General features: G+C 52.9%; 1 protein-coding gene across 4 annotated transcripts in view; it reads left to right on the top strand.

Moving 5' to 3' along the window:
* TRAPPC12 (trafficking protein particle complex subunit 12) overlaps positions 1-26,499 on the top strand; it is a 107,295-nt gene extending 80,796 nt beyond the window's left edge. For all 4 annotated transcript variants that reach the window (XM_008981200.3, XM_035273331.3, XM_008981201.4 and 1 more), the window contains 6 exons: positions 7,980-8,052; positions 10,450-10,523; positions 15,475-15,573; positions 25,053-25,153; positions 25,773-25,860; positions 26,151-26,499. In XM_008981200.3, the coding sequence (XP_008979448.1) occupies positions 7,980-8,052; positions 10,450-10,523; positions 15,475-15,573; positions 25,053-25,153; positions 25,773-25,860; positions 26,151-26,393 (678 nt within the window). In that variant the 3' untranslated portion in view covers positions 26,394-26,499. The remainder of the gene's footprint in view (positions 1-7,979; positions 8,053-10,449; positions 10,524-15,474; positions 15,574-25,052; positions 25,154-25,772; positions 25,861-26,150) is intronic.
* Positions 26,500-27,203: the final 704 nt, after the last annotated feature.

The following is a 27,203-nucleotide window of genomic DNA, read 5'->3' as shown; positions in this document are numbered from 1 at the left end:
AGTGCCAACTTCTCAGGCTTTGTATACTAGATGCCTCAGGAATAAAATCAGTTCCCTAAACTTTTCCCATGCTCACCCCACGACCCGTGACAGCCACCAAAGGGACAGGCGTGAAGGCTCCTTCCTCAAGGCCTCCTGCAGACAGCACTTTCCACAGGAAGGCCTCGGTTACGCAGCCAGAAAACCTGCTTCACCACCTCCCGGATAGTTGCATATGATGAGAACACAGATTTGGGTCTCTTTAAATATGAATAGGTTACAAATTGCCTTTTTAAATATTGCTTGAGATCAAGCGGTAGTGGTTATATATGAAGTCAAGCAGCTGGGATATTCATTCAAGGCATATAATTTTCTTCACTCTTTGGACAAAACACCAGCAGGTTTTTAACTTTGAATAATTGATCTTCCCTCCTGTACTGTGGTGGATGTTGATGTTTGTCCACCTTGTTAGCCTGAAACCTGTTCCTCCCTGGACTGGCCACGCCATGCCCAGTGCAGTATCCCCCATGATGGGATTGGCTGCAGCCCCTCCACACCAAACAGACCCCTCTGTGGACAGCACAGTCCGAGTCTGGGTGGTCTCTTCAGCCCCACAGCTGTTCCTTCTGTTACTGTCTCCAAACTCCTCTTCCATGCATTTCCAAGCTGTGTCTTCACACGGTTACAGTCACTTTCAGAGACGAGCTCATGCTAAGACGCCCACTGAAGAACCCAGTTCAGAATTTTTTTTTTTTCTTTTTTTTCTGAGACAGGGTCTTGTTCTGTCACCCAGACTGGAGTACAGTGGCATGAACATGGCTTACTGCAGCCGTGACCTCCCAAGTTCAAGCAATTTTTCTGCCTTGCCCTCCTGAGTAGCTGGGACTACAGGCATGTGCCACCATGCCTGGCTAATTTTTAAACTTTTTGTAGAGATGGGATATCACTATGTTGCCCAGGCTGGTCTTGAACTCCTCGACTCAAGCAGTTCTCCCACCTCAAAATGTTAGAACTGACTATAGGCATGACCCACTATGTCTAGCCCAGAATTTTCAAATTAAACAAAACTAAACCTCCCAAGTATGTCAGTACATTGCTCTCAATACACTGTTCCTCATGCAAAGCCTTAAAGGAAGGTGCTGGGGAACTTGGCTGTGCCTGCGTGTTCACCGTCAGTTGATATGCATCGGATGAGAGCTGTAGCCACAGGGATGCACAGCCTTGCTGTTTCTGTGGGTCCGGAGTCCAGCGCAGCTTCTGGCTCAGGCCTGTCCTGAGGCTGCCATTATGATGTTGGCCGCACTGCCCCACCTGAGGGCTTGGCTGGGGCTTGAGAGCTGGGCTCTGGGGGCTCCCTCCTGTACCCACTGAGCTCTGCTGCTGTTGGTGAGAGGCTGGGTTCCTGGGCTTCTCGTGTGTCGCACAGCATGGCAGCTGGCTCCCTGCAGAGAGGGAGCGAAGAGGAGGAAGTCACTGTGCCTTGCGGGGCCTGGTCTCAGAGACCTCCATGTCCCCTCCACCTGGTCACTAAGTCCAGCCCACACGCAGGGATGGGAATGAGGCTCTCCTTTTGAGGAGTGTTGAGGAACACGTGGCCACAGTGGCCGTCAGCTGGGGTCCGTTCCACTTCAGAATGCACTGGCCTCTCCTGGCCCTGCAGGGTGGTTTCCTGCCTCCACCCCAGCCCAGCCCGGCAGCTGTGAGCTGCACTTCACCCCACCAGCTACAGGCTCGGGCATGCGGCTCATGCTGGGAAGCTCATGGACTCCGAGAGGCCTGCCCTTCAGCCTTGGGGGCAGAGGGATCATGATGGCAGAGTGACCACGGGGGCAGTGTGACCGCGGGGGCAGAGCGACTCAGATTTGGGCAGCCAAACCTCAGAGTGTGGAAGCTCCTGGAAGTTTCAGAGGCCCACTTAATATGTAATAGTCAGTGCAACATTGATTTAATTGCTCCCCAATCCCACACACCAAAACCTTTCAGTTTAGCACAGGGATGATGGCGAAAGAGAAGCCACAGAGAAAACTGAGGCATTGAAATGTTTACATTTCCGGTTGCTTCTCCATTCAGCATTTTTAAAGCTTACAGAATGCTTCAAGTCCATTCTCATTGGAGTTTCATGACTTGTAATACAGGCAGGCGGAAAAGTTGGAACATAAGGAAATAGGAAGTCAGAGAAGGCACACTGACAGTCAGCCTGAACTGGAACCCACGCCTTCTGGTCGGGGACATCCCTGTTCTTGTCACTGCAGCACTTCACTGTGTGTAGAAAACGTGAAGGGCCCTGCACATAGGCACGATGCTGCCTCCGCCACAGGTTGATTTTTGTGAAATCAAACAGAATGCTGTTTGTGCTTAAAAACCATCCTGGGCCCCCATCTGTGAAGTGTATGATCCCTGGTAGTTCCCAGCAGGCGCTGAGCACCACCACGCTGCCAGGGCCTGACCAGACCACTCCACGGAGCTCCAGCTCCGAGCAGCTGGGAGCTGCAGGAAGGTGCCTCCAGCACCCGGCGCTTTCCACCCTCTACCCCTGAAGTCACTCTGCCCTCTGTAGTCCCTCTGCCCCTGCGGTCACTGCCCTCTGCAGTCCTTCTGCCCCCGCAGTCACTCTACCCCCACAGTCACTCTGCCCTCTGCAGTCCCTCTGCCCCCGCGGTCACTCTGCCCTCTCAGTCCCTGTGCCCCCGCGGTCACTCTGCCATCTGCAGTCCCTCTGCCCCCGCAGTCACTCTACCCCCACAGTCACTCTGCCCTCTGCAGTCCCTCTGCCCCCGCGGTCACTCTGCCCTCTCAGTCCCTGTGCCCCTGCGGTCACTCTGCCGTCTGCAGTCCCTCTGCCCCCGCAGTCACTCTACCCCCACAGTCACTCTGCCCTCTGCAGTCCCTCTGCCCCCGCGGTCACTCTGCCCTCTCAGTCCCTGTGCCCCCGCGGTCACTCTGCCGTCTGCAGTCCCTCTGCCTCCGCGGTCCCTTTGCCCCTGTGGTCACTCTGCCCTCTGCAGTCCCTCTGCTTCCACGGTCACTCTGCTTTCTGCAGTCACTCTGCCCTCTGCAGTTCCTCTGCCCCCGCGGTCACTCTGCCCTCTGCAGTCACTCTCCCCTCTGCAGTCCATCTGCCCCCGCGGTCACTCTACCTCCATGGTCACTCTGCCCTCTGCAGTCCATCTGCCCCCACAGTCACTCTGCCCTCTGCAGTCCCTCTGCCCCCTGCAGTCCCTCCACCCCCGCAGTCACTCTGCCCTCTGCAGTCCCTCTGCCCCCATGGTCACTCTGCCCTCTGCAGTCCCTCTGCCCCTGCAGTCCCTCTGCCCCTGCAGTCACTCTGCCCTCTGCAGTCCCTCTGCCCCCTGCAGTCCCTCCGCCCCCGCGGTCACTCTGCCCTCTGCAGTCCCTCTGCCCCTGCTGTCGGTCGATCACCACTCTGTGCATCTTCCTGAAGCACTTTGAACTGTCACCTTATCTCTGTCCTCTGCCTCCTAAGCCCTCGCCTGGGTCCTCAGTGGCTTCCTGCAGGGAAGGTGTGGGCGACGTGATCTGGCACACGGGGTGTTCTGTCAGTCTGTGCTTCATATCACACCCCTGCTCCTCACAGCCTCTTCCTGAATGAGCTGGGTGTGGTGTGTCAGGCCTTCATTCTTCTGGGAAACAAACACAGGACTGCTGATTGGTCTCTGATACAGACCCTGGAGTCCGGTCCTTTTGTCTGGGGCAAAAGGAACCAAGGAGGAAATTCCAGCCATGCCACATTTGCAAACGGCACACTGTCGGGCTTTTTTTTTTTTTTCAATAACTGCATTTCCTAAATAATTCAGGCTTTGGATTGAGAGCGTGTCTGTCACTTTCCTTTATAGAAATAACCTTTTGTAAATCAATGTACTGTTACTTTATAAAGCCAGACAACTGTCTCTAGACAGCAATACAAGCTACCAACTGTGAACTGCTGTTTGTGTCCCGTTCACTCATGGATGCTCTTCTGCACCACACTGGGACCTTTTAATTGACATTAAATGACACACCCTGCAAACAAAACAATAGTCACCAAGGATCAGAGGGTTGTGTCTGATGTGCCTGTGCTGGTGTCAGTGATAGGTGCCTTCTCTAGCTGTCCCTTCCTCGGGCCGCAGCACCTCAGTGACTCAGATACCTGCAGGCACTTGTGCATCCATCCCTCTGCCCCAGCCAGGAGGTGCTTTTTTCAGAGGAGGGGTGTGGCCTGCTGGTGTCTCCGTGTCCGACCCATGCGCCTGGGCAGCTGCGTAGGTGGGTCTGGGCTGAAATCAGCTGCTGCAGGTGGAGCTCCCGTTTCCTCACATGCGCTGCTTTTGATGCCTTTGCTACAACGGAGCTTCTGTTTCTGCCTGCATTAATGCTTCATTGGGATGGGAAACTTTTTTTCCTTCTTTCTAGACCTTTCTCTTCCTGCTGCCCTTTGAGGAACCTCATTCCTCCTCCCTTCATTAGCCATGACAGCCTGCAGGGAGCACCAGCGAAGCACAGCTTGTGCAGAGGCCACCACGACCCTGTGGGTGCAGGTCTTCTCTCAGGCCTTGCATGCTCACTACAAAGTTCTGGGCATTTCCACAGGGTTTTCTTCTCTACTCAGCACATAGAGAGATCACCCATGGTGTGGAGAGATGGCCCAGCCCCGCAGAGACCCTGCTGCGTGGTGAGGTCACCCAGGCCCGTAGAGACCCCCCTGTGTGGAGAGGTCGCCCAGGCCTGTAGAGACCCCCTGCGTGGAGAGGTCACCCAGGCCCAGAGACCCAGCTCGTGGGGAGCGCACGGAACAAGCGCAGGAGTTGGCTGACCTGGTGTGTCACACCCCGGGGACCACCAGTGGGAGTGTTCAAAGCTCCGCAGACTGGGGAACTGCCAGGTCTGGCTGGTGCAGCGGCTTTGCCTCTGCAGTGGGTGTCCCCCCACTTTCTTCCTGGGCTCCCTCCATGCCAGCCTGAAGGAAGTCAGCTTCCTTTTCTTTAATAGATTTTCATTTTTGTGGGTACATAGTAGATGTTTATACTTAGGGGTTACGTGAGATATTGTGATACAAGAAGGCAATGTGTAATAATCACATCAGGGTAAGTGTAGGATCCATCCCTCAAGCATTGATCCTTTGTGTTCCAGACAATCCAGTTTTTAAGGTACTTAAATTGCTTTACTATAGTCAGCCTTGTGCTAGCAAATACTAGGTCTTGTTCTGGTTTTTGGTACACATCACCATCCCCACTACCACCCCCACTCAACTGTCATCCCCACTCCCACCCCCAACTCAACTGCCACCCCCACTCCCACCACCACTCCCACCCCAACTCAACTGCCACCCCCACTCCCACCACCACTCCCACCCCGACTCAACTGCCACCCCCACTCCCACCACCACTCCCACCCCGACTCAACTGCCACCCCCACTCCCACCACCACTCCCACCCCGACTCAACTGCCACCCCCACTCCCACCACCACTCCCACCCCGACTCAACTGCCACCCCCACTCCCACCACCACTCCCACCCCGACTCAACTGCCACCCCCACTCCCACCACCACTCCCACCCCGACTCAACTGCCACCCCCACTCCCACCACCACTCCCACCCCTACTCAACTGCCATCCCCACTCCCACCCCTACTCAACTGCCATCCCCACTCCCACCCCTACTCAACTGCCATCCCCACTCCCACCCCTACTCAACTGCCATCCCCACTCCCACCCCTACTCAACTGCCATCCCCACTCCCACCCCTACTCAACTGCCATCCCCACTCCCACCCCTACTCAACTGCCATCCCCACTCCCACCCCTACTCAACTGCCATCCCCACTCCCACCCCTACTCAACTGCCATCCCCACTCCCACCCCTACTCAACTGCCATCCCCACTCCCACCCCTACTCAACTGCCATCCCCAACTGCTGTTCCAAGCCTCTGGTAACCATTTTCTACTTGCCATCTCCGTGAGTTGAATGGTTTAATTTTTAGCCCCCACAGATAAATGAGAGCATACGATGTTTATCTTTCTGTGCCTGGCATATGTCACTTAACACAGTGACCTCCAGTTCCATCCATGTTGTTGTAAATGACAGGACCCCATTCTTTTTTATGGCTGAATAGTACTCCATCGTGTATGTGGCCATTTCCTTTATCCCCTCATCTGTTGATGGACACTTAGGCTGCTTCCAAGTCGTGGCTGTGGTGAACGGTGCTGGCGCACACTCAGGCATGCAGAGATCTCTCCGATAGACTGATTTCCTTTCTCTGGGGTATATATCTGGTCATGGGATTGCTGGGTGGTATAGCAGCTCTCTTTTTAGGTTTTTGTAGAAACTCCAAACTGTTCTCCATAGTGGTTGCACTGATTACATTCCCACCAACTGTGTACGAGGGTTGAGGGGGGTTAATTCGTGGTAACACCAAGGTTTTCTTCTTTGTCAGTTTCTGTTCTTGTGATTATTCGTCAGAAGACAGATTCACTGAAGAATGTCAGTTCACCTAGTTTAAACTGGCTAGATTGTTTTCAGGGTTGCAGTTTTGAACCCCAGGTTGTCCTCTGAGTCATCAAGGTAGCCCAAGATAACGGTTAAGAGGAAAAGTCCTCCGTGTTCATAGCACGTTGTTCTCCGTCTGATGTTAAGTAAGTAACAGCCCTGCAGGTGAAGAGAGTCCGCCTTTGTCCTCAGCATGTGGGGACCAGGGAGTCACATGAACAGAAACCCTTGCCTCCTGGGGCTGGTCATGTGGGGAGCGTTGATTGGCAAGATGATCTAAATTCTCTACGCCAAATAACAGCAGCAACAGCAGCTCGCCTTTCAGAGAAAACCAAAACTCAAAAGAAGTGCCCAAAATTTACAAACCAAGCAACGAAGACTGTGGAAAGTGCCATGTGCTCAAAACATATTTGGTACATTAAAAATGCCATAAGCGCAGTGCCTGGTAGGAATGGGGCTGACCTTTTCACAGGAGTTATCACCACTCTCAGGTGACATACTTGATGCTTTTTTATTTTAAGACAGGGTCTCACTCTGTCACCCAGGCTGGAGTGCAGTGGTGAGGTCACTTGGTCACTGCATCCTTGACCTCCCAGGCTCAGGTGATCCCACCTCAGCCTCCCAGGTAGCTAGGGCCACAGGCCACACACCACCACACCCTGCTGGTTTTTTGTATTTTTGTAGAGGTGGGATGTTGCCACCTCCAGGTTGATCTCTAACTCCTGCGCCCAGGTGATCGCCTGCCTTAGTCTCCCAAAGTGTTGGGATTACAGGCTTGAGCCACAACACTGGTCTTGATGCTTTTCTGAAAAAATATATTCTTTATGAATGATGTCTGCAAACACTTCAAGAGCATCCTAAACACCACCCTCACCGTCAGCTGGGAGCAGAGGCCCTGCCCATTCATTGTCACCCCATGTCATAGGGTGATGTTGAAAATGTGTCCCTGTGGGTGAACTGGATGAGGAAAAGATAGTGCACGTACCCTGTGAAATACTATTCAGCCATCAGAAAGAACCATGTCGCGTCCTTTGCAGCAACATGGATGCAGCTGGAGGCCGTGATCCTAAGTGAATCAGCACAGAAACAGAACCAAGTACTGACTGTTTTCACTCGTAAGTGGGAGCTAAACACCGGATTCACCTGGATGTACCGAAGCAAAAGATAAACACCAGGGACTACCAGCGGGGGAGGGCGGGCTGGGGGAAGGGTTGAAAAACGACCTAGTGGATCCCACGCTGACCACCTGGGTGTTGGCTTCAGCTGCACCCCCACTCTCAGCATCACACAGGATACTCAGGTAACAACCTGTGCACGTACCTCCTGAATCTAAAATAAAGTTGCAATTTACAATAAATAAAATATCAAATGTCTAATATTTTTTAGAAGTTTGTGTGAACATCCCTTGACAGACTGTTTTCATCCAGGGAAATTTGCTGAACTGAGAATATATCATCACAAAGTCCAGACACAAATTCCTTCCCATGATTTTGTCCTTCTCATTTGGAATGTTGCAGATCCTGGCCAATTTGGAGCAAGGCTTCGCAGAAGATGGCAGCATGAGCAGTGTGACTCTGGAGGGCAGACAAGGTTCGCCGGCCAGACTTCTGACTAGATGCTTCTCAGACGTGACTGAGGGATGTCGCCCCAAGCCTCTCGCTTCCTCTCGTTCTCCTTTCCCTTTTGCAGTCAGCACTGCACGCATCCATTCGTGGATTTGCCGCTCACTGCTTTCTCAGGGAAGCCAGGCGGGTGATGCTGTGGATGCAATGTGCGGCTTCTGACCTGCACCCTGTGCACGGGGGAGAGGACGCACCTGCACCACAAAAGCATGAAGCCCGAAACCTGAAGCTCCGAGTGGTGGTCTGAGTGGGTGGGAGGAAGGCCCAGCCCAGCCCAAGGGCCCAAAGAGGCCTCCATATCGGGGAGGGAGGCTCTGGAGGAGCAGGAGAGGAAGCAGGTGCTGGCCAGAGCCTGGGGGCAGGCCCAGAGAGCTGGGCAGTTTCCTGGATCAGTGGAAACCGTCTGGGGGACTGGGTGGGTTGACATGAGCTGATCTCTACAGTGAGGCCATGCCAGCTGCAGCTCAGGGAATGAGCTTCGATCCTGCCTGGAAACCTGGCCTGATCGCTCCTCCCGGTCAGCGCCACCCTATCCTCACTGCCTCACCACTGGTGGCAGCGTCCCCTCACAGTCCTGGTTGCCTGGTCATCTCTTCCTCCCCATGGCCTCTGTCCTACTCAGTGTGCAAGTCAAGTCCAGACCAGGCTGCCTCTGGCTCCGGAGGTGTGCTGGGGTTTCTGGGGAACTGCTGGCCGGTGTGCACTGTACGTGTATGTGTGGTGTGGGGATGGTGTATGTGTGTGTGGTGTGGGCCTGTGTGTGCACTTGTGCACTCTCTTTTTAGTCATTTAATTGCATGCAGAGTAACAAGGTCTGAAGGAGAGACGTCACCATCGCCATCTGCTCGCGGCTGTCCCGTTCAGCATTCTTGGCACCCGGCCGTTTTACCCCTTCCTGGGCTCTGGCTTTGGTGGGAATGAGCATGTAGTTACTAGAGGTCAGAAGGCTTTTCCTGGAGATGGCAGGCCACACAGAGGAGCATTCCTAAGGAGGGTAGGGTTGCAGAGCAGGAGTCTGCAGAGATCATCAGAGTGAATATGTGGTTCATTGAGACAGTCCCTAGTTTACATCCGTTAGGAGAAGATATTCAGAATATCTTTTCACAGAAATAATGGTACAGGGGAGCATGCAAAGCTAGTGTGTTTTAATTGCTGAAAGGCAAAGTGAGTTTTCAATTTTAGCAATTTTTTTCTGGTTGTTCTCCTGAAGCACACCGTGAGTATACATCATTTCTGGGTGATTGTGATATCACAGTGCACCCTCTGTGTCAGCAGCAGGAGGAAGGTCAGCTTCTGGGCTCCTGAATCATAGCCTCAGAAGCAGCCAGGGACACGTGGCTCCCAGTGCCTGGCAATGAGGGAGGCTGGGAGCGCTCCCAGGGGCTGGTGCTGCTTGTGGTAGCATCCTTGCACTTGGCAGTTGGAAGTGTGGACTTCTCGTGGAGGAAGTAGTCTCAGTCCTCAACCTGTGCCTCCCTCCTGGTCATCCCAATGATAAACAGATGCCGTTGGTCAGCCCGCTCCCCCCCCAGGGCAGCTCCCAGGGGGCCTTTGCACACCGCACACCCCAACAAGTCTACAAAGCCAGTTTGAAAACTACTATAAGAGATGGGCCCTGAGGTTGGGAAGCAGTGGGGGGAAGGCTGCTAACGGATGTGCAGGGGAGAGCACAGAGGGGTGGCCAGGCTCAGGGTCACGGCCAGCCAGTGTGTGGCAGCGGGGGCTGGGAAAGGAGGCCAGCTGCGGAGTGCCGAGTCCCCAGAGGAGTGTGTGCCAGCCACTTGAGTTCTGGGCCAGGGCGTGGCACTCCGTGGGGAATCAGCACCTGCATGGCCTGGAGGCAGGGGAAGCCTTGTGGCTGGCTGGGTATGGGTGGGGCCCTCTGGGTGGCCTTTTACGGGGCACCCTCGAGAGGCTGGAGGCCACCCTTGAGAGGCTGGAGGCCACCCTCGAGAGGCTGGAGGCCACCCTGGCCAGTGGCCCTCCTGGCCTGTCAAGCTACAGGCAGTGTCGTTTCTGTCAGCTTTGCTCCTTTTCTCAGGGTTCTGGCTTTGGCCCCGGGGCTCCTCGTCGGGCCATTTGGCCTTGTGTCTGGGCCAGTGCTGACCAGCCACCGTCCTGGTTCTCAGTGCTGCCTCCTTGATGCCAAAGGTCTCTTCCCAAAGCCACCCCTGCTCCCAATGCAAGTGCTGTGTTTTCTACCTCAGCGCAACCTGCAGCGCATTCAACATTCCAGGCCAAAAATCCATTGGCATTAACAATAGGGATCTTTTCAAGTTAAATCACAATTCACAGGACCTGGTAATTGATGCTAGAAAGAGCCTCCAATTTATTTGTGCACTCACAGGCTGCTCTTACCTTGCAGCCTCTATCCGGCTGTGGAGGTCACGTCTGGGCCGGGTGATGTACTCCATGGCAAACTGTCTGCTCCTGATGAAGGTATGTGGGTGGCCGAGCAGGGCTGCCATGTGGTCTGGAAGAGGGGGTCGGAGGGAGCCTCGAGGGAGCCGCTGGTTTAATAGATGCTGGCAGGGATGGGAAGTGGGTAGCTGTGCAGAGAAGCCAGCTAAGAACTGGCTTAACAGGGAGCCCAGCGGCACATTCCGGGGCTAGATTTACTTTCATTTCTACTGCAAGAAATTTCAACAGAAGGTAGAATTTACATGATCAGGTTTCATTATTGAAATGTGGGTCTAAATGATTTAATGAAAAGCATTGTTCATCTTCCCCCTTTTCTCTGAATTCCATTCCCAAAAGGTGTCCTTTGTTCTCCCTGTCTTCCTGGAGGGTGTTTTTTTCACCTCTTGGTTTTGATTTTATGATTGATGATCACAACACCTGAAGACGCTTTCCAATAAGACCCCCTGCTTAGGACGTCACCCCAGAGCTCTCAGCCCCCAGGGAAACAGCTTAGAAATCAAGGAGCTGAACTGAGGCTGTCATTTGTTTTTCCGTGTCTCCTGGCTCTTGCCAGCCTGTGCCATGGTGTTTTTGGCTCCTCTCTTTGTTTGGAACACACCCCATGCCTGGCTCACCTCCCACACTGGGCGTCAGGGTGCCATGAGGGAGCTGGTGGCCCTGCAGCCAGCTGTGAGCCCTGGGAGTGGCTGCAAGAATCAGCAGCAGCAGATCCCCAGAGCAGCACTCATAACACCTGGGCGGTTCTAAGACAGAGGTCATAACTCCTCCCACACCCACATGGCTTTCCTGCAGCCGAGGTCATTCCCGAGCTTGATTTTCAGAAAGGCGGAGCAGGCAGTTTACCAGGTGGAGAGAACTGTGCTCACGGGCTCTGTCACGAACCCTAAAGTCACAGCCCTGCTTTATGCACAGACCCCACAGCATCCTCAGAGGTCACTGTGACCCCGGGCACTGCTTCAAGCGGGCCAGGTGTGGGTACAGATTCACAGCCATCAGCAGCTCAGGCATTCCATCAGGAAGACATGCAGCCCGCACCCCAGCTTTAGTGCAGGGCCAGTGCCTCTGCACCTCTGCAGCAGCATGGGGCTGGATGCACAGGGAGACTCAGGACGTCCTGTTTGTCCTCAGTAACAAACGACTGACGCAGCCTCAAACTGCTGCAAGCCTCAGCCTCCTCCTTTAAAATAAGGGCATAGAACTGAGATCGCTGAAATCCCTTCCAGCTCTGGTATTCACACAGCTCTTTCCCTCCTTCAACACACTGGCTAAAGGAAATTACGGTTTTTAAGTTCTCTGGTTTTACTCAGAGCAGGTTTGACTTCTGTTGCCACCCCTGATATATTCCCACTGAGGTCAGGTGCCCGCACAGCCACTTGGTTCTAGTCCTTGCCCCCTTTTGTCCAGCCCCCTTCCCTCTCCAGGCCCCTTCCCACTCCCCTGCCCACTCCCCTGCCCCGCGCCTCCGTGCTGGAAGGCAGGAGGTGACCCTGAAGCACCCAGCCTGACCCCTCTGCCCCCCAAAACAGGCCATTCTCCCATTGCTGCCTATGGCCAGCCCTGACACCCCCACCTGGCAGCCTGGGCGGTCTGCAGTAGGCCTCTGCCTGCTGAGGACACTGTCAGCTTCACCTGAAAGTCACCAGCTTGCCAGAACATTCTTATGCAGACATGAGGAACAAATTATAAATTCACAGGACTGATTTTCATTAATCATGGGGCTAAAACTCCCCAGGGAGGAAAGTTCCCTGCTCCACTGGCAGCTTTTCTTTGCGTTCTAAGGCACAGGAATAGAAAACAACGGAACAGGTCCACTGTAGCAGTCCCAGCACCACCAGGCTCCAAATGTGAGTCTTCCTCCTGTATTGCTGGGCTCACTACAGAACATACTACTGCATTGCAAACACACTTTTACAATGGACGTGATTTAATTTGAAAGTTGAGCTTAAGCTTTCATTTTCATGAGTTAAAAAAAAAAGGAGTAAATAATTTGCGATTAAAGCCAACCCAAGCATATGCGCTCTCTTGCCATCTAGTGGGCATACAGGGTGTTGCAGCAGTGAGTGTCTCAATAATAAGGGGTATCCTGTTAATTAAATTAGTGTATAGGCTAACAATGAGTTATTTAATCAGCCATCTAATTATCTTGAATAACATTTTTATTGCATTGAAATAAATATCAATTTAAATTCTTAACGATGAACATATTCATACATTGTAGCCCTGGATATCTGCATGATATGCTGTAATGCGCAGTGGTGTGTATTATTAAGCATTGAAAATGTCACTCTCTTCACGCCTCGCTGTAGCCTTAGGGCAGCTGCACTGGCAGCCATATGGATGTAGGTGCCCACTACCTTAGATGGCCTGTTCATCCCCTCCCGGGCACCCCTGGGGGTCCAGTTCCCTCCGACTGCATCCCTGCAGCTTGCCACTCTGCACCTTACCACCCACCGTGGCTCCGCTTGTCATGGAAGGGAGCACGCAGCTGCATCAGCTACCTTCTGTCTTGCTGAGATTACACTGCACAAGTCCTTTCTGGTGGCAGAAAGGTTGTCAGTCTAGTTTCACAGCCACTTACGTGTGGCTGCTGAGAAGAAATGATGAAGATTGAGCTAAAATAGGCTTGTCCTTGGAAGCAAGTTGTTCGTTTCCTTTCCAAAGCCAAATCTACGTGATCTGGAGAATAGGTTAAGCTCTCTCTGCAGAGCTGCTTTTGGCCATTTTCCCTGAAAAGGGCTGTGTCCCCTCTATCTTCAGTCAAGGCATTGAGTAACTCTCAGCCTGAGGAAACTTTGACACAGTCCCAGTTCCTCGTCTGGTTTACTTGATGATGGGCTCCTTGAAGTCTGCCAGGATTCTTTCCCTCTGCAGCCTGGACTCACATCCTGCTCACACCTGCGGGACTGGCGAGCACTGCTGTCGCTGAGCTGGTGGGAGTGGCTGCCGGCTGGTGTGGGGCCCCCCGAGATACCCTCTCTGCCACCTGCCCTCCGGCCTGGAATCCAGCTTCCTCAAATGCATCCCAACCCCGTGCACCCACTCTTCTGGAAGAGCCATGCCTAAAATAACTTTTCCCATCAAGGATCATGGCTTGGTTTTTTAAAAAACCTGTCCTTTGTCATGTTAGATTATCTTCAGAAACACCTCTGGCCCCGAGCACTCAGAGTGGTTGGGGAGTGCGGCTGGCCACAGGGTCACCCACTAGCAGCAGGGGCTGCACCCCACCATGGCCCGCCCTGTGCACTCTTTGGTGGCTGTCTCAGCCTGGAGCATCAGCAGTGGGAGTGCAGCACGGGAATGACCCAGTGACACTGCCGGGCTAATGACAGGAAAGTCAAAGCCCACCTTTTGTCTACTTGAAACCAAAGGTGGGGGCATGTGTGGGAGTAGAACACACACTGCTCAGCATGGTGGGTGCTCGGAAGCCCACTACCTTCCCCAGAGAAGCCTAGGGGGGTAGCTACTGCTTATCCCCGAGCTGGGGCTAGGCAGTGGGTGCAGCCTGTGTTGGAAGGTAGGGCTGCTCCCCTAAACTTCGCAGAGCAGGACCAGCCCAGGCTGCAGCATCAGGGGTGTCACATCCATTCCAACCTCAAGCTTAGTCTGTGCCCCTGTGCCAGGTCACGAAGCCCTCCCCTGTGCAAGGGGGCTCTCTCACACACACACACAACTAGACAGCAGTGGCAGGCAGCAGGAAGGCATGGGAAAGGAGACCGAGGCATGTGCTGTCTGGCTCCTCATGAGCATCAGGCCTTGAATAAAATTCCTTTTAATGAGCTATACTCGAAGGTACTAGACTGGAGACAGTCTTTTTTTTTCTTCCTACCAAACTGGAATTGTACTTGTCTGTCTTTCTTTGTAACATCCCAATTAGCAAGCAGTAACTCCAGTCCCAGTTTGGAGGAAATGGAACATGTAGAAGAGTAAAGAAATAGATGAATAATTAAGAAGAAAAACACCATTGGTGGCCATAGTAACTGTTGACCGCGTGCTTACAGCTCTGCCAGAATGCAGGGAAGCATTTAGTGCAGGGCGGCTGCACGGAGCTCGCTCAGTGAATGTGGTGATCACTGTCATCCTGGAGAGAGCCTGGGCTCGCAGGGGCTTGAGACAAGCTTCCACTGTGTCCCACGTGACTTAGGCAAGACCTCCCTGCTCTGAGACCACTTTGCTCACTCTTGGAGGACTGGGTCCACTTATATCCACCAAGTGCCTTTGATGGGCGGGTGTGATTGGGCAGATGGACAGTGAAACGGTGTTGCCAGGCCTTGCCCTTGAGGAGAGGCTATCAGCCAGAGGCCACTACAGACAGGGCAGAGTGGAGCACACCCCTGGGCAGGCACAGGAGGCTCCATGAGGGATCCAGAGAAGGCCCTTGGCAGAAAGCAGATGGCCCGAGCACAGCAGCCAGCAGAACGTTCCTAAATGTTCCCCCATAGCTGTCTCCACAGAGAGCAGATGACAGTCATGCATTCTCTGGGGGCCACCTCGGTCTCCATGCTCTCCCTCGGCAAAGCTGTTTTGTGAGTTTTCTTTACATTTAAAGATTTGTCCTTAGTTTCTAGCATGGAAAATGTTGAAGAGACGCTTTAAAAATTTGGCTTATGTGTTTGGAGGATGGAGCTAAGACAGACTTTGCCAATTCACATAACTGTCGGGACAGAAAGAGTTAGGTGCAGCCCAAGTGAAATACGAGTCCCTGTTGAGAAGCTGGAAGCAGGAAACAGACCCCTCAGGCCCAACTAAACCCCGACAGCCCCCGTGACAGGCAGGAAACCGCCTGCCCGATGCAGGCTCAGAATCCCAGCCTTACCAGTCGGGAGGGCGGCGGAGCACCACGTGCTGGTGTCCAGCCTCTCCGCCAGCTCACGTGCCAGCGTGTCCTCTCCACACTGCATCTGTACATGCTCGTGCTCTTCAACTGTGTGAAGCCCACAGTGCTGTCCTCAGTGTGTCTTTCTTCCCGCAGGATTACGTGCTCGCCGTGGAGGCCTATCATTCGGTTATCACATATTACCCAGAGCAGGAGCCCCAGCTGCTCAGCGGCATCGGCCGGATCGCCCTGCAGGTACCTGTGCCCGGTCAGGTGTGAGCCAGGAGTGAGCCACGCCCTGTGATCAGAGTTCTTGCTTGGGTGGGCGAGTGTTTGCTTTGAGTCATTTTACTGTAAGAAAGTGCAGAAAATAGTCCATTTCAGATGTGTGTGACCATGAAGAGGGTTGGCTCCTTCCAGGCACTCCGGTGTGACTGTGGGAAGCCCCGCTGGCTCGTGCGCCTGTCGCTCAGTGTGAATCCACATCCAGTGTCCTTGCAGCCAACCCTGTCCCACTGCAGTCAGAATAGCAGTGACTAACCTGTGAGGAGTCTTGGTTCAGCTCAGACTGTAACGGTCACTCTGACACTTTGCCTGAAAGAGCCCTTGGATCGTGTTGCTGGACAGAGGCAAGTCCAAACCTCATGAACAGCGGTCTCAGGGAGGCACAAAGCTGGGACAGGACGCCCTTTGCTGAGAATGGCCTTGCAGCTGGAATGCCTTCTCCTGGAACATTTGGTGACAGCAAGGTCACGGGGAGCATTGAGTCCCACCCTCTGTCCATCAGTTCCACGCTTGCAACCGAGCACAGGGCAGCTTCCGCCCCTCACTCTCGGTCTTCTGAGGTCACGGCCCAAATCTGGGCCAGGGAAAAGAGGCACGACGGCTGAGAGGGGAACAGCACAGACCTTCCACAGGCACCCACGGACCATGAGCCAGGCCCTGCGCTGAGCATTTAACCTAACGGTGGGATTGGCCTGTTTTACACAGCAGCAAACTGAGGTCCCCGGTTCAGTGAGATCCAGCTACAGGAGGCCACGTAGATAATGGGGGTGCCAGAATTTGAAGAGGGCCTCTGTGAACTCAGGGACTGCAGTCTCAATGAACCACTGGTCCTCTCCTGTCCCCCACCCAGTGGCTCACACATGCACTGACACTCATCTGCACACATGCACACACCGTCTCCTGCACGCTGCCTGCTTGTGGAATCCCTCACGGGACAGAGGATGGTGTTAGAGGTCAGCCCTTCTCATGGACCCCTTGCATGGGGCACAGCCGATGACTGTCACTGAATAACCCAGGGCAGGCACAAATGCATGACATGTGAGCTTCCCTGTGACCATCAGCTCCTGCCCACCCTGGGATGCCTGCAGCAACCCTTGTTACCTGTGGGAAAGCCCCATGTGGCCGGGACTTCCAGGGTGCCTGACATGTGTCCTCTGGTTATCACAGTAACATAGTACCCCAGGCCTGCCCACATTCCTCACTGCCCTGGAGATGATCTCAGAAGTTTTATAGTAACATAGTACTCCGGGCCTGCTCAGGTTCCTCACTGCCCTGGAGATGATCTCAGAAGTTTTACAGTAACACAGTACTCCGGGCCCGCTCAGGTTCCTCACTGCCCTGGTGATCTCAGAAGTTTTATAGTAACATAGTACTCCAGGCCTGCTCAGGTTCCTCACTGCCCTGGAGATGATCTCAGAAGTTTTACAGTAACATAGTACTCCAGGCCTGCCCACGTTCCTCACTGCCCTGGAGATGATCTCAGAAGTTTTATAGTAACATAGTACTCCAGGCCTGCTCAGGTTCCTCACTGCCCTGGAGATGATCTCAGAAGTTTTATAGTAACATAGTACTCCAGGCCTGCTCAGGTTCCTCACTGCCCTGGAGATGATCTCAGAAGTTTTATAGTAACACAGTACTCCAGGCCTGCTCACGTTCCTCACTGCCCTGGAGATGATCTCAGAAGTTTTATAGTAACACAGTACTCCAGGCCTGCTCACGTTCCTCACTGCCCTGGAGATGATCTCAGAAGTTTTACAGTAACATAGTACTCCAGGCCTGCTCAGGTTCCTCACTGCCCTGGAGATGATCTCAGAAGTTTTATAGTAACACAGTACTCCAGGCCTGCTCACGTTCCTCACTGCCCTGGAGATGATCTCAGAAGTTTTATAGTAACACAGTACTCCAGGCCTGCTCACGTTCCTCACTGCCCTGGAGATGATCTCAGAAGTTTTACAGTAACATAGTACTCCAGGCCTGCTCAGGTTCCTCACTGCCCTGGAGATGATCTCAGAAGTTTTACAGTAACATAGTACCCCGGGCCTGCTCAGGTTCCTCACTGCCCTGGAGATGATCTCAGAAGTTTTATAGTAACACAGTACTCCAGGCCTGCTCACGTTCCTCACTGCCCTGGAGATGATCTCAGAAGTTTTATAGTAACACAGTACTCCAGGCCTGCTCAGGTTCCTCACTGCCCTGGTGATCTCAGAAGTTTTATAGTAACATAGTACTCCAGGCCTGCTCACGTTCCTCACTGCCCTGGAGATGATCTCAGAAGTTTTATAGTAACACAGTACTCCAGGCCTGCTCACGTTCCTCACTGCCCTGGAGATGATCTCAGAAGTTTTATAGTAACATAGTACCCCGGGCCTGCTCAGGTTCCTCACTGCCCTGGAGATGATCTCAGAAGTTTTATAGTAACACAGTACTCCGGGCCTGCTCAGGTTCCTCACTGCCCTGGAGATGATCTCAGAAGTTTTATTTCCGAGCCATGTTTTGCACAATTTGAGAAGTAGCTGCTGGAATCACTTTTGCATCTGGAAGTGCCTCTCCTTCCAGTGGGAGTCAGTGGCTTGACCACGCTGACTGCTCTGGCAATGAGGCTAGAGTCCAGGAGGGAGGCTCAGGTTCCACAGCATGGTTTAAGCCCCCCATCCAGCATAGGAAATGTGCTAAACTGGCCGTGGGCGAAGCCCTTGGCGTTCACTGTTCTCAGGACCCCAGGAGGGGATGGGGGCACTGCCTCTGGGCAGGAGTTTTCGCCAAAGGAGAATGTGGAGAAAGACAGGCATATGGGCTGACTGGACCCACTGAAGCCCCAAACACGGGCCATTCCATCTGCATCTCTCACTGTTATTTTTATTATTGCTGACGAACGAAGTTGCCAAATTCTGTGTTTTTCTAAAGGAAATGAAGATTGCAATACTTAGCTGTCTGGGATATCTTTTAAGACGCTGTGTGCCATGGCACTGCAGGAGGAGTCCTGCAGCCTCGCATTGTCTGCCATCTCTGCGCGTCCAGAAAACCCAACCCCCACTAAGCTCCTGCTTCAGGTCAGCATGTTGTTGAGGACGCTGGATCTCAGAAGGAAGATGAAGCAGGCAGGTTTTGCCCTCCAAGAACACAGCCATTTGTGACCCTTTGCTCAGTGCCCAGAATTAGGCTATGAATTTCTCAGAAAGAACAAGGATTGCTGTTCAAAAGTGGAATCTGTTCTGAAATAAGAAAATGGAAAGTCTGCTCCTCGGAGCCCTCTCACAGTGGGGCAGCTGTGCTGTCCTTGCCATTCGCCAGTGTGTCTTCTCGTTCAACCTGGCAGCTGTTGGTGTGATAAGTGAGTTTCCGGTTTTCCGCTCATATTTTAGAGCCATCTACATTCAATGCAAAATTTTAAACACAAAGAAGAGGTGCAGGGACAGTGTTCTCAGAAGGGGTGCACCAGCCAGCCAGGTGACAGCTGTCTATTGAAAACTCACATGCCTGCGATGGCCACTCCCACAGTCCCTTCATCTTCATCACACAGAGCCTCCCTAGGGCACTGGCGCCTTCCACAAAGAAGGGCGTTGGGGTTAGGACGAGAGAGAGTGGGGCCAGATGGGAATTTCCACTCCTGAAAGAAATCTGTGTCATCAGCAAGATGTGAGACATCTGTATTCCAGAGGAGTTTCTCACATAATCTCAATTAAGGAAGGGCAGAAGCAATCGATCTTCAAACAGAAGCAGCGATATATTCATACTTCTTCAAATTACTCACTCCCACTTACATTCTGCCTCCTCAGAAGCTCTTGACTTGGGTCTTGGACTGCACTTGGACTAGGAAAGTAGCTTGGTGCCCATGTGCAATTCCAGCAGCCAAGCACAAACGAGGGGCATGTGGGTGGCATGGGGGCAGCTGAGCACAGGGCGGTTCTACAGTGTCGTGGTCAGTCCCTGGCCTCAGTGTTCTGGACTGAAAGGCAGAGCCAAAGGTCATCAGGCAGGAGAAAGCCTCAGCCACTGCAGGAGCGGTGGGAAGTCTGGGATAAACCAGCCACCCCAGGCAGGATGAATGGGGATGGGACGCCGGACCGGTCAGCGCTGTGGCTGAGAGGGCCTCAGAAAGAACTAAGGTCAACTCTGACCCAGTTCCCAGAGGGCAGGGACCCAGGGCAGGGTGGAGAGACACCGCAATGGAGGAAGGGAAGTAAGGGCCAGGGAGGCTCTGTTAAGCTGGGAAAGACCTGAGCGTGTTTTATGGAGGGATACGGCTCCAGGCGGGGTGCAGGCACCTTGACCGTCTCAACCAGGAGGGTGGTTTTATGCACACGGCCGTATACCAGAATCCCTCAGGTTGTAGTCTGAAGACATGTAGGTTCCTGTGCATCAGCCATAGCTCAGCAGAGAGCTGCAGACAGAAAAAGAGACTGACTGCTGGCTGCCAGCCTGAGGCATGGAGTGTGCCGGCTGTGGCCAGGGAAAGGGTGGGGAGAGCATCCCGAGGCCCCTGCCACCCTGTCAGGCCTCATCATCCTGGATGTGACACCAAAGTGCAAGGAAAAAGAGGTAAATGGGATTTTTACCACAGGTAAAAACTGTTGTGCTTTAAACCGTAAAGAAAGGGTAAAAAGACAACCTACAGAATGGGAAGGATTATTTGCAAATCCTATATCCGATAAGAGACTTACATCTAGAATATATAAAGAGCTCTTACTAAAGGAAAAATGATTCATGGCACTTCCATGCAGGAGAGAGCCTGGATGCAACTTCGACTTCAAAGAGGACAGGTGGGAATTTACAACCAAGGATCGCGTAGGGGTCAGCGTCAGCGGATGGAAAATTACCCAGAGGAAGCATCAAGAAGGGGTTTCTGGCCAAGCAGACTTGATAGGGTTATTGCTGACAGCCGGCCAGGGTGGTAGGAGCCTCAGGTGCCCAAACACTGAGGGCGGGGATTTTTCCTAAACTGATTTGGCAGGATTTGTGCTCACACTGGATTCTACAAGGACAGAGAAGGAAGCCAAGGTCGAGCTTGTCTAGTAGAGGAGGCTTCTGCCTGATGCAGCCTAATTTATGCATGACATTCCGCCTGGTTCCCAGCAGGCCCTCAGGTTCTGCGGAGAGAGCAGGTGAGGGAGGGTCTGAGGAAAGGAGAGGACCCCTGGGGCCAGCCTGTGGTGCTCACAGTGGGGCGGGAAGAGGAGCTGGGGAAGGAGAACTCACAGACACGGAAGAGAAGCCAGGTGTTCTGAAATCGACTGCATCTTGTGTTTGTTCATTTATGTACATTAGCCTGAGGGGATCTATCTGCCCAGTTCAAATGTAACAGTTTTTCTGATAAGCATGTTTTATAACATGAAAATTTAGACTTAAACAAGTTTTCTTTTTGGCGGGTTTGGTTTGGTTTGGTTTGGTTTTGAGACAGGCTCTGTCGCCCAGGCTGGAGTGCAGGGGCACAAATGCAGCGTACTGCAGCCTTGACCTCCCGGGCTTAAGCAGCCCTCCCGCCTCAGCTTCCCAAGTAGCTGGGACTATAGGAATGCACCACGCCCAGCTAAGTTTTTTGTAGAGATGGGGGTCTCTCCGTGTTGCCCAGGTTGATCTCAAACTCCTGACCTCAAGTAATCCTGCTGCCTCTGCCTCCCAAGGTGCTGGGATTACAGGCATGAGCCACTGGGCCCAGCTGAAATGAGTTTCTGTATCACTTTCAGACCCAGGTTTCTGTGACTCCGGTTTATCAGTAGTAAATACGAAAAGAACTAGGATTTCTAGCTGACTACAGATTTAATATCATCTAACAACCCAATGAGGCTGTTAAAATAGCTCTGCTAGCTTTGGATGGTTTCGAGTCATCTGACGCCCACACTACAGAGAAGAATCCTTCTTGCCTTCCTCTCCACGAAACAGCTCACAGCCACGGACTACAGGACACTCTGCCTTGAGGATGCTTTAAAATGGCCATTGCCCATCTGTAGTGGCTTCTGTGCCACCAAGGTGGTGAGGAATCCCAAAACTGTGACAGAGAAGCAGGTGAAAGAGCTGAGAACTGGAGCTCTCTTCACCACCAGGAGGGCCTCCAGGTGCAGAACAGTGGTCAAGAAGAGATTGGCTGGGTTGGGAGGCAGTGGCCTCGCCTGCCCTGGCAGAGTCCCAGGGGCCCAGCAGCTGTGCAGGGCACTCTTTCCACGCACTGGCTCCCGACCCAGGCTGCCCTCTCCTGTGGCCCCATCATCTGGAACCTGTGCCCTCCAGGTTGCTGCCGGAGGGGAGGATCCAGCGCAGGCCAGATGCAGACCCGTGGCCCCCCACCCCTCAGTGCCTGTATTACTCGGGGCTCTCTAGAGGGACAGGACTCACAGGAGAGGTGCACATACGGAGGGGAGTTTATCAGGATCACAAGGAAGTCCCACAACAGGCCGTCTGCAAGCCAAGGAGCAAGGAAGCCAGCCCGAGTCCCAAAACCTCAAAAGCAGGGAAGCCGACAGTGTAGCCTTCCATCTGTGGCAAAGGCCTGGGAGCCCCTGGCAAATCACTGGTGTAAGTCCAAGAGTCCAAAAGCCGAAGAACTTGGAGTCTGAGATTCAAGAGCGGGAGGCACCCAGCACAGGAGAAAGGTGAGGCCGGGAGGCAAGGCCCGTCTGCTCTTCCAGCTTCTGCCTGCTTTATTCTGGCTGCGCTGCCGGCTGATGTGATGGGGCCCACCCAGATGTGGGTGCGTCTGCCTCCCCCAGCCCACTGACTCACATGGCTAGCCCCTTCAGCAGCACCCTCACAGACACACCCAGGAACGGTACTTTGCATCCATCAATCCAGTCAAGTTGACACTAAGTATTAACCATCACAGTTCTCAAGGAGGGGAGAGCCAGACCCTGCACACAGCTCTGGTTTCTGCCCCAGGAACACTGAGCACAGAACCAGTAGGGTGGAGCTCCGGGGCTGCACTGCCCTGGGTTTTGTGTTTACAAGTGACGCTGGTGTCTGCTCTGTGTGTGTACCGGTGACTTCTCAAAAGCAGGTTTGGTAATTTCATTTTCGAGAAAGCCACCTGTGCTTGGTCCCTGCTTTGTCATGGATTTGCATAGAATAGACCAGGCTCTGAGCATCATTTCCATTTCCTTCTTTCCACCTGCAGCTGTTTCTCCTTGGACATTTCTGTTTGTTTATGCTTTCTTTTTCTGTCTTAGTTTGTACACTTATTATTTTTGGGGTTTTGTTTTTGAGGCAAGGTCTTGCTGTCGCCCAGGCTGGAGTGCAGTGGCACAATTATGGCTCACTACAGAACTCCTGGGCTAAGAGATCTCCTGCCTCAGGCTGTCGTGTAGCTGGGGACCACAGGCGCTTAGGCCACACCTGGCTTGCTTTTTTTTTTTTTTTTGTAGACAGGGTCTCACTTTGTTCTCCAGCCTGGTCTTGAACTCTTGAGATTAAGCGATCCTCCCACCTTGGCCTCCCAAAGGGCTGGGATTAGAGGTGTGAGCCACCATGCCCAGCCACTGTTTTTTCTTTTTAATAGTGTCTTTTACTGATTTGTTTTCTACATATTCTAGAATACTTTTACTTGCCTTTTTATGTTTAATTAGCTGTGTGACCTCAGAAAATTGCCTCATCTTGCCAGGCCTCACTGTTTCATTTAGAAAGCAAAGCTGGTGACAGCATCTGCAGCACAGGCTAACGAGGGCAGGAGAGCTGTGTCTGAAACACTCGCCGCAGTCGCCGGCACGTGTTCATCTTGATCGGTCTTGATTATGAGCTGTAATCATCTTCGGATCAATATCAAACACTGTCCTGTTAAACAGGACGTTCGTGAATGCAGGACACGCAGCTGTGGGAGCTGAGGGCCACGCTGTGGAGCCCACACGGCCTTTGGTTTCTCTTCAGTCAGCAAGTGAGAAGTCCACAGTAGTAAACTCGAGACACTTCAGACTGCAGGCGAGGGCCGCGGTGGACAGGCCACTGTGTGTGGTCTGTGCACACCTGCATTTTGTGTCTCATTCTGTTTCATTTTTCTCCCTCCTCATACGGTATATCTTCTGTGGGGTAACAGCAGCAGTTGTGAAGGGCCTGAGATATTACTGAATCTGCAATATACAGTAATTGTGGAGTTAGCTGCCAGTTTCCTGCATGCTGGCAAAACATGTAAGATTCTGATGTTAGAGATGAAGGATATTTCTCAAAGCAACACAGTATAGCCAGAGTGGCGTTCTTTTCACCGGACATGGGGCCCTGATTCCTCCAGGTCTTCACCAAGGACCTGATGATGCTGGCAGTGGGCTGTGCTGGAGAGGAATCCTGAACTTAGAACGCCAAGCCCTTGCTCCTGGGAGGTGAGCCTGCCTGCCCTTCGCCCCAGAGGGATGCTGTTTAGCTTACAAGGCTGTCCTCTAACAAGCATCCTTGTGTGGATGCTTTGAACAAAACCCTGTCAGCGTCTGTGCTTGGAAGACATGCAGAAACACCACAGACCCCTGAGAACCATCATCTGAAAATGTGCAGGCCGATTGTAATCCTGGACAGACGCTCTCCAGGAAGTCTGAGTCAACTAGACTGCCCAGCGATCCATCCCCTCAGCCTCCTCCTCACGGAGGTGAGCGGACACCTTCAGCTTGCTTCTCTAGGGACAAAGGACACGTTCTATAAGCTTCTGCCGCGGCTGTGATGTGGAGCTCGCTGCTGGAGAGTCCGACGCCCACAGGCGGCGCCCGGGACACGAAGCAGCTTTGTCCTCACCCTGGTGAGCGCAGTCTGGGCTGTGACAGGACTGTTCCATTTTCACCTGTGCTTGCAAGGCTTAGATCATATATTCCCTTCCTTATGCTTCTGGAGGTGAAAAAAGGCCTGAGTCTGCCTTTGTAAAAGCAAGCTGTGGGGTCGGGAGCCAGGGCCGGGCACTCAGCTTTCCACTCCCCAGGACCCCTTGGCCGCCAGCCTCGCCTGTCCAGCTGCATGTGCTTCAGGTGGCCGCGGGTTCCTGGCACGTGGTAAGAGTGGGTTTGAGTTTGGGTTTGGTCTGGCTTGTTTTTACAGAATTCTGTATTATTTGGTCAAAATGTTACTTTGAAATTTGCAAATGTGGTGGCACCTATCATTTTTCTAGCCACAGAGAACCCATAAGTTGACTTGGGGCCTGCTCATATTATTCCAATATTTTAAGTATTTTATGTTTCATCTTATTATTCATTTTATTTTACTTAATGCTCTGCCAGAATTCACTCCAAAAGGTAGAAATGACTAAACTGTAAGACTTTCCAATAAGGCAGGGACCCTGGCAGCTTGGTCTCCGTTAGCGTTCCACTGTACGGTGAATGTCTCGTCTTCTTACAAAATAGTAACGATTACTAAATGGTCACTCCGGCTTGCCTCTGCCTGACATACCCGCGTCTTCATATTCTGATGTGCCCTTAGGGAACTGAACATATGGGTGTAGACTTCATATTTCTTTTGTCAACTAAACTGACTAAATGATTTTGTCAAAGCAGATTGGAGACATAAAAACAGCTGAGAAGTATTTTCAGGACGTTGAGAAAGTAACACAGAAACTGGACGGACTACAGGGTAAAATCATGGTTTTAATGAACAGGTAAATATTCTAAAACTAAATAGATGTTTTCTATTTCCCAGAGGAGTTTGAGCCCCGCTGACTGAGCAGGAAAGCTCCCTAAAGGCCTCTCTTGCCCTGTGTCTCTCAGAACTGAGACACGGGAAGTACACGGGTGTTTCGTGAATTGTGGTGATGTGCTTTTAGTCACAGAAGTGGATTTTCAAGGCGACATTAACCCTTGTTTTTTGGAGTACCGCTCATGTCGCCCCCATTTTCATCATGCGTGCGTAAAGGCCAGCATGCGGCCATTCTGGATCGTGGCAGAGGTCACAGTTCTGTGCCAGTGCACGTTTGTGAGGAGGAGTCACGCCCTGGGCAAAACCTGCCCTCAAGATCAGAAAGCAGAAATGAAGCAGGTGTCCGTTTTTAGCAGGACGCCATTTAGGTGAACTTACTCTATCTCAGTTAATCGAAACTAGAGTCCTTAATTTGTAAGCCTGAATGCAAAATGCAGCTCATCAGCCTGCAGACCAGGAACCCCAGGCCATGCAGGGTCACACGCTGGGTCTGTGCAGTGTCCAGAGCCCCTGAGGGTTTTGCTGGGGGACAGCAGCTCCTGGGCCTTCCCCGCTAACTGCCACTGTCGCCTGTGTTACAGAGCATTCCTTTACCTCGGGCAGAATAACTTCGCGGAAGCCCACCGGTTCTTCACGGAGATCTTAAGGATGGATCCAGCAAACGCAGTGGTAAGAGCCCCATGCCGCAGACCCCCGCCCTCCACCTGTCACAGACACCAGAAGCATGCACCCACACGTCTCACCAGGGGCCTGCGTGCCTGTGCACACAAACTCTCCAGTCCACCGGCGCCAGGCAGTGGCCATGGCTACTGGGGGACGTGACCCAGCCGGGCCACCTGTGCTCTGCCCCACAGCTTTGCGCCACCTGCAGACCCCCGACACAGGGCCCAGCACAAAGCCTGGAGGGCGGGTGTCTAAGCTGGTTGCGTGGCTGACCCTGTGCCTGTGCTGTTCCCCAGGCCAACAACAACGCTGCGGTGTGCCTGCTCTACCTGGGCAAGCTCAAGGACTCCCTGCGGCAGCTGGAGGCCATGGTGCAGCAGGACCCCAGGCACTACCTGCACGAGAGCGTCCTCTTCAACCTCACCACCATGTACGAGCTGGAGTCCTCACGGAGCATGCAGAAGAAACAGTCCCTGCTCGAGGCTGTGGCCAGCAAGGAGGGGGACAGCTTTAACACGCAGTGCCTCAAGCTGGCCTAGCTTACCCCAGCGCACCACGTCAGTGTGACCCAGTCTTTGAAACTGTCCGTGAAGCTAATGCATTAATGTGACATGGAGGGACTCAATAAAACTCCTACTTAAGTGAGGTCTGGGTGCCTGTCTTCCTGATCCCAAGCCATGGCCCAGGCCACAGCTGCCTCGCAGCTGGCTGGCCTTCAGCCCCACAGTCCCTGCAGCTCAGCCACTGTTCATGAACGCAGGGGGCAGGCGTGCTGGGAGAACGCAGCTCATAGACAAGGAAATCTGGGGTCAGCCTCGGGGCCTTTGTTCCTGGAGGCCATCCTCAGAGGAAAGCTGGGAGCTGCGGCGGGGCCTCATTCGAGATTTACAGCAGGGAGGAGGCCGCCCATGCTCCCCTCGCCCTCCCCACAAGCCAAAACTAAGCGCGTTGGTCTCAATCCAAGTCTCCTCGGCCTGATGCCCTCCGAACACCCCTGATAGCCTGGTGGTGGAGAGGCCATCACCCTTTCTCCAGCGGTTTATACACCCACGCGGAGGGAACCAGCAGCATCATCAAGCACAGAAAAAGCAAGGGCGGGCAGGGGCTGGGGGCGGTTTGAAGCCAGGCACGTGGTTTTCACGGGTGCTTTCATGCCTTTTGCTTTCACGTATACAGAGCTATTCCTGCTTTTAAAGAACTTAACGTACCTGAACGTTTCTTCACTTTATGAGAGAACTCTGACAAGGATTCTCTAAATATCTAGCTTTAAATATCATTCATTTTAAGGACTGTGATATAAACATCTGCACAAGGCGAAGCCATATCTGTTAATTTTTGTAATAGAGAAG

This window comes from Callithrix jacchus, chromosome 14, assembly GCF_049354715.1.
Source record: "Callithrix jacchus isolate 240 chromosome 14, calJac240_pri, whole genome shotgun sequence".
In the NCBI taxonomy this organism is placed as follows: Eukaryota; Metazoa; Chordata; class Mammalia; order Primates; family Cebidae; genus Callithrix; species Callithrix jacchus.
This window is presented reverse-complemented; position numbering and strand designations above follow the sequence as displayed.